A 14,645-nucleotide genomic window follows, 5' to 3' on the forward strand; every position below is an offset into this window, starting at 1 on the left:
CACAGCCCCTGCGGCCGCCTCTGATGTGTGCGGCCTTGTCCCGCACCTGTCCCGATGGGCTGATCATTAACCAGGACTTCCTGCTCTCTGGCGTCAAGGGGCGGGGCCTGAGCAGGCTGCGGCAAAGCAGGGGTTAAGGGGAGGGGGCTGCCCCAAGAGCCCAGCCCCCACCCCTGCGGTCTCCCTCTGCTACCTCAAAGTGGAGGTTGCCGAGAAGGGGGAATGTGGGGCGCCATGGCCAATAGATGGATGGAAAGATGGGGAGTGAGCCGCAGCACTGTCACACAGTCCTGAGACCCCAGATTGCCCCAGATCTCAGAAACATAGGTGTTCTGTCACTTAAATCTGGAAGAGCCTGAAGTCTTGGCCCATCTTCTCAGCTATACATGTGTCCCACACCTATCTTGCAGACCCACATGCCTCAAACCCCAAATACCAGAGACCGGGAGACTGGATCTGGAGGACCCGCCACTCTTAAACCCCCAGTTCTTGGGCTGGGGAGGGGAGGGGTCCCATCCCCTCCTCCACCCCCCACCCCTGGCATCAGGTCTCAGGTGTTCTGTCACCCCTGGTACTGCCAGCCTGAGCCCTGGGCAGGGCTGGGAAAACCACCCCTGATTAAATATACCAGGCGATAAGCCTGGGGCAAGGGAGACGCTGGATGGAGCTCCAGACCTGGCAGCCCATCCTGGGGCTAGCCTGTGACCTACCACCCCACCTCCCCAGCCCTGCAATCCCCCCACCACCACCACTGGGTAGTTCCCCCTTCCCCTCCTCCATCCCCAGGACAAGAGACCTCCAGACAGTAGGGTCCCCTGGTGAGGGCTGAAGAGCTGCAGAGGACACCTGGTCCTTTAAGAACAGCTGGTGGGGGGGTGGGCAGGGGAGTCACCCCCAGCCTGGCCAGTGTGTATTCTAGATAGAGGTTGAGTTAACCATTAACAGAGCAGACAGCCTGACCGGTGTGGGTCTGAGGGGCTGGATCAGTCCCCCTTCCTACCACCAGCTACCACCACCACCGTGCCAGGTTGGGGCCAGAGTGGAGGGCTTCTGGATTGATGGGGGTGATCAATGAAGAGACTTCCAGAAAGGAGAAATGGACAAGGAGAGATGGGAAACAACAGAGGTGGAGAGGGAGGTAGAAAGAGACCAGCTCACTGGAAGAAGACAGAGACCCAGAGAGAGGGGCAAGAGAGCTCAGAGACCCACTGAGATGGGGGAGATGAGGTAGACACAGAGAGACCGACAGATGTTCAGAAAAGAGCTAAGTAGAGAAATTCCCGGATACGTTCAGAGAGACTGAGATACAAAGATGATATGCCAAGAATAGGGACCTTGAAGGAGGGAGAGAAGAGAGATGGAGATTCAGAGAGAGAGGACTTGAGAGGGGGAGAAAGGAGGAGAGACCGAAATCAGGGAAAGGTATAGGTTTGAACTAGAGTTAAGACCTCTTCAAACTCAAGTTCTATGAGACTGAAGGAGAGACTGGAGATCTGTAAAGAAAGGCAAGGCTGGGTTTGTCTTGATCGCTTGGTCCCCAAGACAAGGCCTGGCTTATTCCCACTTGCCCTACACACGTCTCAGCTGAGCTGACACCTCCTCCAGGAAGGCCTCCTTGACCTCCCAGGCTGCGTCAATTGCCACTTATGGGCTCTCACAGACCCTGCACATTCTGTATCATCATTGGGGAATGGACTGTCAGCCCCACGAGGGCAGGACCAAAGCTCAGTGACCACTATGAACCTGGCATTACCTAGCACAGAGTTTAAAGGGTGGACAGGTTAATGTGCTCCTTTCCTTTAAGAAATATTTATTCAGCATCCTCTGTCGGACAAGCAGTGTGCTGGGTGCAATGGATAGAGCAGGGAGCAGAATGCAGCCCTTCCTCTCATGGAGCTGACATTTGGGTAGGAGAGACAGATCCATAAAATGTGACAGCCATGGAACGGTAAGTCCTAAGAAGAAAGAGTAAACCAGGGGAAGTGGCTAGAGAGTGACGGAAGTTGCTGCTGTGAAGAAGGACGTAGAGAAGGGTTTGCTGAGGAGCAGACAGGAAACTAAAAGAAACGAGGGAGCAAGCCAGAAGAAATCCGGGGCAATGGCACATGCAAAGGCCCTGAGGCGGGAGCCTGCTTGGTTTGTTCCAGAAGCAGCCAGGTGGCCAGTGCCAGTGTGGCAAAGAGGAGGGGTGTGCGAATGAGGTCAGACTGGCTGGCTCGGTTGGCAGAGTGTGCGACTTTTGATATGAGGGTGGTAGGTTCGAGTCCCATGTTGGGTGTAGAGATGACTTAAAAAGAAGATTAAAAAAAAAGGATGAGTTCAGAGTAATGGTAGGGGAAACTTGGGGGCCCCATAGGCCATGATAAGGCTTCAGATTCTATTTTCATGAGGACGGAGGGAGGGTTTCAAGCACTGGGTCAAGAGACGGAGGAAATGAGACAGAAGTGGCCCAGAATCAGCCGGGATGGACAGCATCTCATTGCTCTGTGTCTGGGGCTTTGCGGACAGCCTCGCACATATGCCCAACAGTAGTGTGCAGTGTGGGGACAAGTGAATAAGCCCCAGGCCAACAGAGAAGAAGTCAGAATGACATTAGATGGGTGGACAGATTCCCAGGCAGAAGCCAGGTGAGGACCCGGGGACGCCCAGGGACAACAGACGCAGACAGGCAGACAGCAGCTGGCTGAGAAGTCCCATTTCTTCCCCACCCGGAAAGCTTCCCCAGAGCTGGAAAAGTCCCCAGGCCCCCCTGCCCGCCTCGCCCGTGGCGTGCCCACTCACACCTCAGGCAAAGGAAGCTGGCAGGCCCCACAGGAACCTTTCTGTGGGGCAGGGGGGAGTGGAGGCGGGCGGGTGGCAGGGACGAAGGGAGAGGAGTGGCGGGCAGGCAGGCAGCGGGCAGCGGCGACACAAAGGCCCCAGTGTCTGCCCCTCCTGCCCCCGGGGTACAGATATAAATAATATGTACATCTACATTTATATATATACCAGCGGGCTGAGGAGCGGGGGGTGGGGGGGTGGGGGACACATACTTCCCTAAGGGCCCGGGGATGGCAGAAGTCTGATCCTGCAGGGGGCTGGGGGGGCTCCGAGACACACGGAGAGAGTGGCCAAGCCTGACAGACGCGGGCTGAGAGGGACACAGGGACTGAAGAGAAGAGAGAGAAACTTACAAAGCACCAAAGATCTCCAGAATGAGGGGCAGACAGACCCAGAGTCAGATCAGGAAGAGAGGGAAATGACACTTCACTGAGCAAGGACAGAGAAAGGGGGAAGTAGAGGGACAGTGATAGAATGGAGACGAGGGTCATTCCAGAGAAAGGCAAAGCTGCAGAGTAACTCAGGAGAGAGGAGGTAAGGACAGAAAGGAACAGAGAGAGGCCAGGAGACACCCAAAGAGAGAGAGAGAGAAGCAGATGGACAGACAGGGCCGGGCCAGGGCTGGGGGCTCTGGGATGCTTGTGACCGTGGTGGAGGGATGGGTCAAGGCACCCCTCCAGTGTGGGGGCAGCACCTGTGGGGGCTTTGGGGCGCAGCCCAGTCCAGGGCAGGCTGAGGGACAGGGAGCAGAGGGGAGGGAGGTGGCCCTTGGGTTCCGGATCTCGGTGTTTACCTGTGGCAGGCATTGCAAACAGGCGCCCAGCCTGGCCCATGGCAGGCGAGGGTGGGCCGGGCTGGGCCCCCGCCCTGGCACCAGTGGGCCCGACACGCCCACCTGTGGCCTGGGCGGTGAGTAACACACACAGTGACACTGGGTAGATGGTGACACATAGGGGAACAGACATGGTGACAAATAGGGACAGATATAGGCAGACCCAGAGTGACAGAGACATAAACAGATCTGCCGAACCCGGGGACAGTCACCAGAACAGACCCAGTGACAGACACACACCAAGGACAGACATCAATCAGGCTACGAGGATAGGCCAACAGGAGGCAAGGCACAGAGATCCAAGGACAAAACACAAACAGTGACAGACAGGCAGATGCAACACACACCGATGCATGGACCAGAGACACATCACGGGTAACACAGAAGACTGCGGCCCTGGGATCCCAACCCACTGACACCAAGCTAGATGTGTGACAACCAGGACATGGACACACTTGTAACCCACCCGCCCAGGACTGCTGGCTTCTCCCGGGGATGCTTCTCTCCTCCTGGAACAGGTCGTGGCGGGGAATGGGGCTGACTCTGAGAGAGGGCTTGGGACCCCAGGGCCCCATGTTGCTCTCATTTTCCCCCAACACCATGGTGGTTAAGGGCACTGACTCTGGGCCAGACTGCCCGGGGTTCAAGTCCTCGGTCCCTCCCCCTAGCCCCCGCTCCAACACTATCCCTGTGACCTTTGACAAGTAGCTTTACTTCATCCTGCCTCAGTTTCACCAATAATAAAATGGGGGGGGGGGGATTTGTTGCTCACACAATGCCAGACAGAGGATAAGCCCTAAAAGCCACTATTAGCATTTCTCTTTCCAGCATTGTTATCACATGCCTTCTGATGCCATGGGACCTCTGTCCACAGCTAGGACGCTACCTTGGCCCTCTGTTTCCCCACCCGTGGGCCCCTCCTTTGGACCATGTCCCCTCAGGCCCTCCAGGCTCTGTCCAGCTTCACCTATCCCAAGGCCGGCTTCTCTGTGTCCCCATGGCTATCCCTCCATTCACGATCCCTGGCACCCTCACATCTGTCCATGCGCCCCACGTCTGACCATGGTACTTTTCCACGCTGGACATCAGCCGGCTGTCCCTGGGGTGGGGGGTCACACCTGCCCACGCCAGCCGAGCCGGTGGCCACCAGACACCCTGACGGATGGCCCCACCCTCCCTCCAGGACCCTACAACAACACCCGCCCCTCCGGCCACCTGAGGTCCCTACTGGGGCGGCCTGAGGCCCAAGCCTGGGGACAGGAAGCCCCAGGCCTGGCCGCCCTGAAAGCCTCTTTCAGCCTGGGCCTCCTCCCGCCACCACCGGCTCCTCCTGCGGAATAATATTTGGGCTGTTGGCCGGGGGGCGGGGGCCAGATCCGGAGGCCGCCTGGGAGAAGCCAGAAACCGCAGGGCTTCCTGCCTCAGGCCGGCTGACTCCGGGAGAGACCCCCAGGCCCGAGGGAGGGGGGCAGGCGCCCGGGGAGACTGAGGGCCTTTCTCTCGGCCCCAGTTGTTTTTTCCAGGAACCAGGAGGAATTCCCCGGCCTGCCCAGGACAGCGAGACCGGTGGGACGGCTGACGGCTGACAGGGAGCCAGCACGGCAGGGGGCGGGGGGTGGTGACACGCAGCGGCAGGGCGGGCACCGCGACAGAAATAGAGGGCCTGGCCTTCGAGGTGGCAGGTAGAGGCAGAAACTCTGGGAGCTGGGGAACAGAGAAGGAGGAGCGAAGGAGTGAGGCCAGAGATCCAACGTAGTTAGGGTGAAGGGGGTGGGAGAACCCAGAAGGGAGTCACAGTCCCCAAGTAGGGGAAGGAGACATTCAGAGCCCAGAGACAGGGAGGAAAGGATAGAGTCAACACAAGGGAGTGAACGAGAGAGAAAGCCCAAGGCGGACCGTGTAAGAGGTAGGCTACAGAGGATGAGCAAAGGTTTTCAAAAAAGCCAGGAGAAGACAAAGGCTCAGAGAGTGTCCCAGAGAGATGACATTTAGGAGACAGAAAGACACACAGAAACTAGGGGCGACATCTCTCACACACACACACATACACAGGCAGCCCTTGGTCTGATGAACGAATTAATTAGCTGCTAGAGAATAAAAGACCAAGAAAAGCAAACCCCAAATAAGGAAAAGACAAAATGAGACCAAGCCCGCCCACCTGCCCTAATCTGGCTGAATGACCCTGGCCCAGTCCCTTTCCCTCCTGAGCCTTGGCTTCCTGTCATTGTCTCCCCCTGCCCCTCCCAGAGCCATGCACTAAGAACATCTGAGCTACTGACCCCAGACTCAGAGCTCTGTTCCTCTCAGAGACACCCAGACACTAACCCTAGGGGCCCACAGCCACACAAGGAGGATGGAGCTCTTTCCCCACACACCTGCCTGCTGAAGTGACTGCCGATCCTCCACGCAGAGGTGACAGGCGTAACACCCAAGCGCCGACAGACCCTTTGAAACACTTGAAACATACAGGTGGATACTGACTCACAGAGGTGCACACAGTGACAGGCAGGCTTGCAACATGGATCGAGCCCCACACAGACCCCTTGAGGTGGTGGGTATGCAGACGGATGGACATGAAGAACTGTGCCTAACAGTGGGAGACCCACCAGGACCCAGGGGTAGGGGGACAAAGAGAACCACACACACAAAACCGTAAGACATCCCAGGACACCGATAGGTACAAGCACCCAGAATGTGGGACAAACCCACAGAATGGAGGGATACAAACCAGAGGGAACAATGGGAGGGCCACAGAGACCCCAGCGGGCACAGTGATATCCTATGACCCATGGAGGCCCACCCTCCCAGCACGCGCGCGCGCACACACACACACACACACACACCATCTCCTTCAATTAACACCTTGTTTGTGCCTTCCCCTCCTCCCCAGCTTAACGAAAAATCGAAAAATCGAGCAGCCCCTGGGCTCCTTGGGCCTCAGAGTTAGAGGTGTGTGTCTGGGGAGTGGGGGTGGGGAGATGGCCTTGGTCATTGCAGAGCCACCTCCCCCTGCCCTGGCCCCGGAGCTGCGGGGGCTGCTATCTGTGAGCAAACTGTCCTTGGGGTCAGGGACAGCAAAGAGCCAAAGGTCAGGTCGATGCCTCCCCCAGCCCCTCCCCCAGAGGCAGCCAGCTCTTGGGGGCAGGCGGGAGAGGGGACAGGGACATGGCAATTCAGGTGTTTAAGCCCCATAGGGCCCGCCCTCCAAAGAAAAGAGACATTGAGTGAGAGGCAGAAACAGTGCCTTTAATGGTCCAACACAGGCAGTATCCCGCTTCCCAGGCAAGAACCAGACTTCAGCAGAAATTCCCCATACCCTAGCCAGTCCTTTCTGGTTTCCCCTGGACCAGAGGGGGGAATGGGCTCTAGAAAAAAACAAGGAGTAGCCTCACCTCCATCCCTCACTCAACTCACACCAAAGAGACGTTGATGACAGTGGCCAACCCAGGGGCTATGGCAGCTGTCACAGTGCACAACGGTACACTGTTTATGTCAGCCAACCAAGATGGTGGCCATCGTAGCACCCAACGTGCCCAAAAAAAGATGTTATGCAGGATGATGGCCAACTGGCCCTCTAGTATGCCAAGAAGGCAACCAAAAAAGAAGTGATCACAGCATCCAACGGGCCAAAGAAGATGTCACTGGAATGGTATCACCATCCCATCCAAGAGGATGTCCATCACCATGTCCAAAGGGCCAACTGAGATGTCATCCCAGGTAGCAGCCATCAGAGCACCCAATGGATGGACTAATAACGTCAATCAACATGGCAGTCTTGGTAGAACCCAGTGGGCCCACCAAGATGTCAATGGCAGTTATCACAGTACCCAAAGGATGGATCCGATGCCCTCAGACACCGCAGCCACCACAGTAATAGACCAAACAAGATGGTAACTGATGGGGCGAGTCAAGTGTTACCAGGAGGATCAGGCCCCAAGTGCCCGAGGATGTGAGCTATAGCCATACCCCACCCACCACGCTGCCACACCCCCGCTAGGACGCGTTAAGCAGAGAGCGGGAATAGACACCCTGATAGTAGACCCCAGGCTCCCCACTCTCCACCCCATAGCCCCCAAACCCCATGTCCAGCTTAGGAGGTGCTGGCGTCTGTTCCGACATCAGGTTGTTGATGGAGAAAGGGTGATTGAAGTTGTAGGAGGCATCAAGCTTCAGTTCCCCGGGGAGCTCCAGGCCAGTGAAGTAGGGTGAGGAGGAAGGGGGGGAGCCACAGTCCAGAGCCCCCACATCTTCCCCGGCCTGGGCCTCTGGCTCAGGGGGTGGAGGCTGGGGCTGCGGGTGAGAGGTGACCGTAGCAGCAGGGGCAGCGGCCAAGGCAGCCGACCCTGCACTGTTCCTGGGGGTGGAGGTCCCGCCAGCTCCCTTCTTCACCTTCTCCTCCAGCTTGAAGCGCTTCTGGCGACGCAGGTAGCAGCCGTTCTCAAACATGTTCCCTGAGCTGGGGTGCAGGGCCCAGTAGGAGCCCTTGCCCGGCTTGTCTGGGGAGCGTGCCACCTTGACGAAGCAGTCGTTGAAAGACAGGGAGTGGCGGATGGAGTTCTGCCAGCGCTGCTGGTTCTCCCGGTAGTAGGGGAAGAGGTCCATGATCCACTGGTAGATCTCGCTCAGGGTCAGCATCTTGCCCGGTGCCTGCTGGATGGCCATGGTGATGAGTGAGATGTAGGAATATGGCGGTTTGGCGTGGGCCAGCGGCCGCCGGTAGCCTTTCGGCATCTCCTTCCCATGCACCAGCCCATGGCCCGGACCCCCGTACCCCGAGCCGCTGCCTCCGCTGCTGCCGCCGGCCCCCAGGCCCGGGAAGGTGGGCCCCAGGGGTGCTGCAGGCGCTGGGGGCGCCAGGGGTCCTGAGGGCAGCGGAGAGGCAGGGAGCCCCCCGGGGGGGTAGGGAGCACTCAAAGGATTCAGGCTCATGTAGGAGTTGAGGGGGGCCATCGTGGGCACTGGGGTAACTGGCGAGTAGACCTGCAAGGAGAGAAAAAGTGATGGGGGGAGGTCAGTGAGTTGCCACTCTGCTGATCAGCAAAAGGTCGCCAGTGTGTCCGCCACTGTGTGTCTGTCCGTCTGTCTGTCTTGCCCCTTCTACAAGTCCCCTCCCCCATCCTTACCTGTGTCTGCAGATGGCTATCTCTAAAAGTCTCTCTCTCTTCCCCATTCTAATGCACCTCATCTTCCATCCCCCAAGCTCTCTATACTGGAGTTCATGCTTTAGGTGGTTATCTAAGTAGGGGTCTGGGGCACACTGGGGAGTCTCCGAGACCCTTTGAGGGTGTCCAGGAGGTCAGAACTATTTGCCTGTAATGCTAGGAAATTACTAGCCTTTTTCACTATGTCTCAGGAGTTACAGTGGACTTCTCCAGAGGCCACCGGACACTGGACATTGCAACAGACCAAATGTAGAACCTGCCACAAGAATCCCGCTGTCTCCTATTGAACCAGACACTGAAGAGATTTGCCAAATGTGTAACAGTGTCACTCCTCTCACTAAACGTTTTGAAATATAGTTATTCTATTTTAGTTTTTATTTTTATTTATTTTTTTTAAAGATTATTTATTTATTTAACAGACGGAAATCACAAGTAGGCAGAGAGGGAGAAGGAAACAGGCTCCCCGCTGAGTAGAGAGCCCGATGCAGGGCTCGATTCCAGGACCCTGGGATCATGACCTGAGCCGAAGGCAGAGGCTTTAACCCACTGAGCCACCCAAGGTGCCCCTTTTTATTTTTTTTTGAATAGGCTCCATGCCCAATGTGGGGCTTGAACTCACGACCCTGAGATCAAGAGTTGCCTGCTCTATCGACTGAACCAGCCAGGGGCCCCTGGAAATATAGTTATTAATAAAAACATAGTATTTGGGGCGCCTGGGTGGCTCAGTGGGTTAAAGCTTCTGCCTTCGGCTCAGGTCATGATCTCAGGGTCCTGGGATTGAGCCCCGCATCAGGCTCTCTGCTGAGCGGGGAGCCTGCTTCCCCCTCCCCTGCCTACTTGCGATCTCTGTCAAATAAATAAATAAAATCTTAAAAAAAAAAAAAAAAGAGGTTCTGAAACCAAAAAAATAAAAAATTCCTCACTTATCTAACCATACCCTCTATGTGGTTCTGCTCTATCACCCTGTCAGGTTATAGAATTACACTGTTAGAGGCCAAAAATGTTTCAGGATGGGCGGGGGGGAGGGCACCTGGCTGGCTCAGTCAGAAGAACCCACGACTCTTGATCTCGGGGTCATGAGTTGGAGCCCCACGTTGGGTGTAAAGGTTACTTAAATAAATAAAACTTAAAGAAAAATTTTTTTTAATGTTTCAGTATCAGAAATCACATGTTTCAGCTTCATCTACATCATCTCTTTCCCATATATCATTATATCTAAGGCATCGCTATTTGTAAGCTGTAATATTATTTTAAGTACCAGTAAGAATGATACCAGTAAGGGGGGCAAAAAAACCAGCCAGTCCTAGACACCATTGATTGTAAAACCCATGCCATTTTCAGAAATGTTCTGAAGAAAAACGTGCATCTTAGCTCACTGAAATACAGTAGACATGGCTAGGTCTCTCTAAGTAACCCTCTCTCTCTTTCATCCTTTCAACCAATATCTATATGGTCCCCCTACGTAGTGCCAAGCACTGCTCTGAGCACTTCACAGGAAAAGGTCTCCATTTCAACCTTTACAACTGCGCTGTGACGACACGCACTGTATAACTGAGCAAGCTGGGGCCCAGAGAGGTTGTCCAGGGTCACACAGTAAGAAAGGGGCAGAACTGGGATTCTGATTTATGCAGTCTGGCTCCAGACCAGGGCTCTGGATCACAAAACAAAAGCAAGACAGGAACAGCGATCCTCACAGACCTGACAGTCTAGCAGGAAATGAAGGAGAGAAAACACGGAGAATAGAAAGCATGATGGGTGGTGATTTCTCCCTCCCTGTGTTTACCCGGTCAGCCCACTGTCCACCATCCCCCTCCCTCAGTCCGACAATGGCTTCCCCCCTCCCCTCCCCCTCCGTGTGCCCTGCTCCCTCCCCACGTGGGGGTGGGGGGGTACAGCTATCTTTCCAGCAGGAGCCACCTTTGCTGTGGGTCAGTGGGTTCTGTCTTGTCCCCTGTCACTGTAAGGATCTGCAGGTCCCAAGGTCATGAGAGAGAAGGGAATGGCCGGGGTCACTCCGAGACTCAGGGACAGGTGGCAACCAACTCTCCTCTGAGTGCAGGCAGAGAAACTCTCTCTCACGCACTTTTCTTTCATCTCCATCTCTGGTCTCTGAATCTCCCATCTGGTTCCACGTGTAACTGTCCACCTCCTTCCCCGTTTCAGTACCTCCCTGCTCCTCCTCTCTACTCCCAGTCTCCATCCAAGCTTCCTCTCCGCCATCCCTGTCTCTCCCCGTCTCTTTCTTGCCCCTCTGTCTTCCCCTCCTTCTCCAGTCTCTCTCTCCTCTTTCCCCAATCCCCCTCCCAGTCTTTCCCTCCTTGTGACTCTCCCCAACTCCATCTCTCTCCCCCCACCCTATCTCTCTCTGCCCCACTCCTGGGCCACGTCTCTTTCCCCCCAGCACACATCTGTCCCTCTGTCTCATTGCTTCAGCATCATCTTCCCAGAAGCCTCCCATTGAAACTGGAGTCACAGGTACCCCTTCTCCATGCATTGGTGTCCCCACCACCACCTTGGCTGATTCTGCCCCCTCCCCAGGATAAGGGAAGTGCGTCCTTAAGAGCTGAAGGAAGGCAATGGACTCAGAGAGCTCCTAAATCCCTCTGCAACCCCCACTCCAATTCTCCAACTCCATGAGGCTCCTCTGGATCACAAAGGAAGATTGACTGGGACCCCAGGACTCTCCTTTTCTGAGTCCCCACCCATCCGGAAGTCCTCCTTGAGGTCTGACCTCAAGCACTCCAGCTGCCCTAATCCACCCTTGGCTTTCCCACGCCCCAGGGCTGGGATGAACCCCCAGTGTCCGGGTGTGAGCCGGATCTCCCCTGCCAGGGCGGGGCTGAGATTGGGGGGAAGCCCTCAGGGGACCGGCACCCCCATCCCAGGAGGCTGGAATTTCTCTCTCTTCATTTCCTTATTGTCTCTGGGGGGAGGGTGTGACAGGGAGCATAGGAAGGCCATGTGAAGCCAGAAGCCTAGTTTCTAGTCCCAGTCCCAGTCCCAGTCCAGATCCTCCAGATCCTCCAGCAGCTCCCCCTTCCCCACGCACACACACTTGGAGTGGCTTCTGAGTTCCCATCTCTAAAAGGGGGGAGAACTTGGACCAGCTGATCTGTGAAAATTGGAGGTCAGTGGGGACACCCCAGGGTGCTAACTTTCCAATTTCCTTCCTGACAGGGAGCCTGACCAGGGGTGTCAATCACCCCAGCAGGAGGGTGCTGTGAGCAAGAAGCAGTTTGGGGACCCTCTTAGTTCTTAGTTGCTGAATGAGTGCAGATGTTTCTTTCCCTATTGTTCTGACCCTGGGGGAGGAGGTGGCTCAGTGCATGGGAAGGCTGGGGACACCGTATTTCCATTTCCGGCCCCCTATATGTTAACTCTTCCAAAATATGCCCCCAAATTCTAATCATCTCTAGACTGTCTCTCAATTTCTGACAGTTTCCACGCAAGTTCTTAAACTTCAGACTGTGCCCTCATAGCAACTCCTCCATTATAGACCAATACAACTTTCTTCTTAAAGATGTGCTCCCCCCAAACATAGATCTGTAGTTGGGTCTTCTTCAATCATGTCCCTAGACTCTGAACTCTCTCGGCTGGGGCAACCCCCACCCCCTCACCGGCCGGCACTACCTGCGAACGCTTCCACTTCCCACCCGTTCTCAGCCTTCCCCACTGTACAAGTGACACCTCCAACTCTCAGCACTCCCAGTCCCTTCCCTGGTCAGCCTGCCCCATCCCACGTGCACCTCACACCTCCACAGCCCCAAGACTGGCCCCTCCTGGGCACTCTGCCAAGCCCTGCAGTCCTGGGGAACCAGGAGTCCCAGCCCAAGCTTCAAACCCCAGACCCAGAATTCAGGCATGGTGGGGCTCCTTGTAAACCCCCAGATCTCAGAATCCTTGGAGATCTCACACATTCCAGTCCCTCTGCGACCTGAAACCCAAAGTCTCCTTCCAGGTTAAGAACCCAAATGTCCGGACCCCCATAACCCTCCTACTGGTACCCCTCCCTCTGCCATTTCACAATCTTGACTATAGAAAGAACAAGCTAAAGAGGAGCCCTTGTATTAGTGGGAACGGGAGTTAGAATTGGGGAAAGACTTTCCCTCTGGGGAGGTACGGGAATTAAGATACACCCTGCCCCCTACTCCAAGGGCAGCCTTGTCAGAGATGGGACAAGTGAGGACATTAGCAATTACTGGAGATTACTGGAAGGCAGGGGTGTGAAATCTGAAACCCTCCAGCCTCTGAGTATCCCTGCTGAGGGTCTCTAAAAACAATTAAACCACTGAAGTTCAGTCAGGAGGGGTAAGGGTCCTGAATAGAGATGGGGGGCGGAGACTGATCCCTCTCCTGACAATGCCCTTGCTCACATCTGCTCTCAGGTTCCCAACTCTGACCCCATCTGGGCCCCCATCTCTCTGAGCCCCAGCTCTCACCCACCTGTGACTCCAGACTCCCAAACCATGTTTCATCTCTGAGCACCTCCACCCCTTAACTTTGAGCACTAATCCCTATTTCTGACTCTTAGATCATCACCCCGGAGATGCTTACCGCATGCACAATCCCAACACTGATTTCTACCCCAGAAGTCCCATCTTTAACTATATTCCACCCCTGAGCTCCCACCTCAGACTTTCCTTAATGGTGAACCTTTTCTCCCATCTCTTAGCTCTGGCCTCCCCCCCCCCCCGCCCCTCCCGCTTTGGAACCCCACCTCCTAATCCCCCAGCTCTGTCCCCTAACCTGGAACTCGGATTTCTATCTTTGTTTTTGTTTTGTTTTTCATTTTAATCCCTTGGATTTTGGGTCCCCAACACCCAGTCTTCACATTTAAACTATGAGCTGCCCCTTGCCTAAATTTTTCCGTTTGAGCCTTCGCTCCAACCAGCCTAAACCGTACTCCCACGCCTCGTCCCCCATTCCGAACTTCTACACCTGGTCTGCGTGTCTGTAGTTCCTCCGCTCCTCAACTGTTGTTGGGGCCCCCATTGGATTCCCACACTCCGTCCTTGCCCCGATTCATGCTCGCACCCTGATTCATGCCCCCCACTTCCCGCTCCGCCATCCCCGAGGACACACCTCGCCCGCCTCCGGGTAGTAGCTCCACTCGGCCAGGTCATGGGCCTCCATCTTCACCGAGCCCAGCATCCCCCGGGCCTGCGCCCCCTCCCGCCCCCGCTCCGGCCCGGGGGGAACCGAGCGCTTCAAATCTCTCAGCTGGCACCGCCCGAGTTGCGACCGGTGCCCGCCCGTCCGACCGCCCGGGGTCCCAGCCGTCCTGGGCGCCGCGGGAGGCGGCCACGCTTTATAGCTGGGACACCCCCCCCCCCCGCCCTCGCACGCCCCGGGCTCCCCTCCCGCCTCCCCGAGGGCGGCGCGCTCGGACTGGGGCGCCCCCTGCGGGATTAAGCGGAGACAGACCTCAGGCGCCGGGAGCCGCAGCCCGGGGCCACGAGAGCTGGAGGTGGCTTAAGAGAGGGAGCGACGGGTGCGCAACACTGCCGAGGCTAAAAGCCCCAAGGGCAGAACTCTGGGGCTCTTCTACCCCATCGGGCTTCATCTTCTCGACAGAAGAGGGCGAATGGCCAGAGCCCAGCATGACCGCGGCGGAGGAGAAGGGCCTCAGAGCGCTGTGGACTCCGGAGGTCAGTATATGCTACCATAAGGACTGCAAGAGACCCTCGAACCCACGTTCCCATTGGACGGACTGGAAGACTGAAGCTTCCGACAGCTGGAAAGGCTCCAGACTGCGTAAACGGTCAGGACCTAAGGTGGACGGGATCGAGGACTCTGCTTAGACTCCACTGGGGCAACAGATCATCTCCAGG

General features: G+C 56.2%; 1 protein-coding gene across 1 annotated transcript; it reads right to left on the minus strand.

Moving 5' to 3' along the window:
• Positions 1-6,877: 6,877 nt before the first annotated feature.
• FOXA3 (forkhead box A3) lies at positions 6,878-14,126 on the minus strand. The gene is made up of 2 exons (XM_059383125.1): positions 13,897-14,126; positions 6,878-8,632 (listed from the first exon to the last, which is right to left on the minus strand). Exons 1-2 carry the CDS (start codon positions 13,963-13,965, stop codon positions 7,646-7,648), a joined length of 1,056 nt encoding a protein of 351 aa, XP_059239108.1. The 5' UTR covers positions 13,966-14,126; the 3' UTR covers positions 6,878-7,645.
• Positions 14,127-14,645: the final 519 nt, after the last annotated feature.

This window comes from Mustela nigripes, chromosome 17, assembly GCF_022355385.1.
Source record: "Mustela nigripes isolate SB6536 chromosome 17, MUSNIG.SB6536, whole genome shotgun sequence".
NCBI lineage: Eukaryota > Metazoa > Chordata > Mammalia > Carnivora > Mustelidae > Mustela > Mustela nigripes.

What these genes read in the sequence shown, in the direction of transcription:
- FOXA3 (XM_059383125.1), bottom strand. Translation starts at nt 13,965, where the DNA reads ATGCTGGGCTCGGTGAAGATGGAGGCCCATGACCTGGCCGAGTGGAGC. An exon ending in ACTACCCGGAGGCGGGCGAG is followed by an intron (nt 8,633 to 13,896) that starts GTGTGTCCTCGG and finishes CTCTCCTTGCAG; the next exon opens with GTCTACTCGCCAGTTACCCC.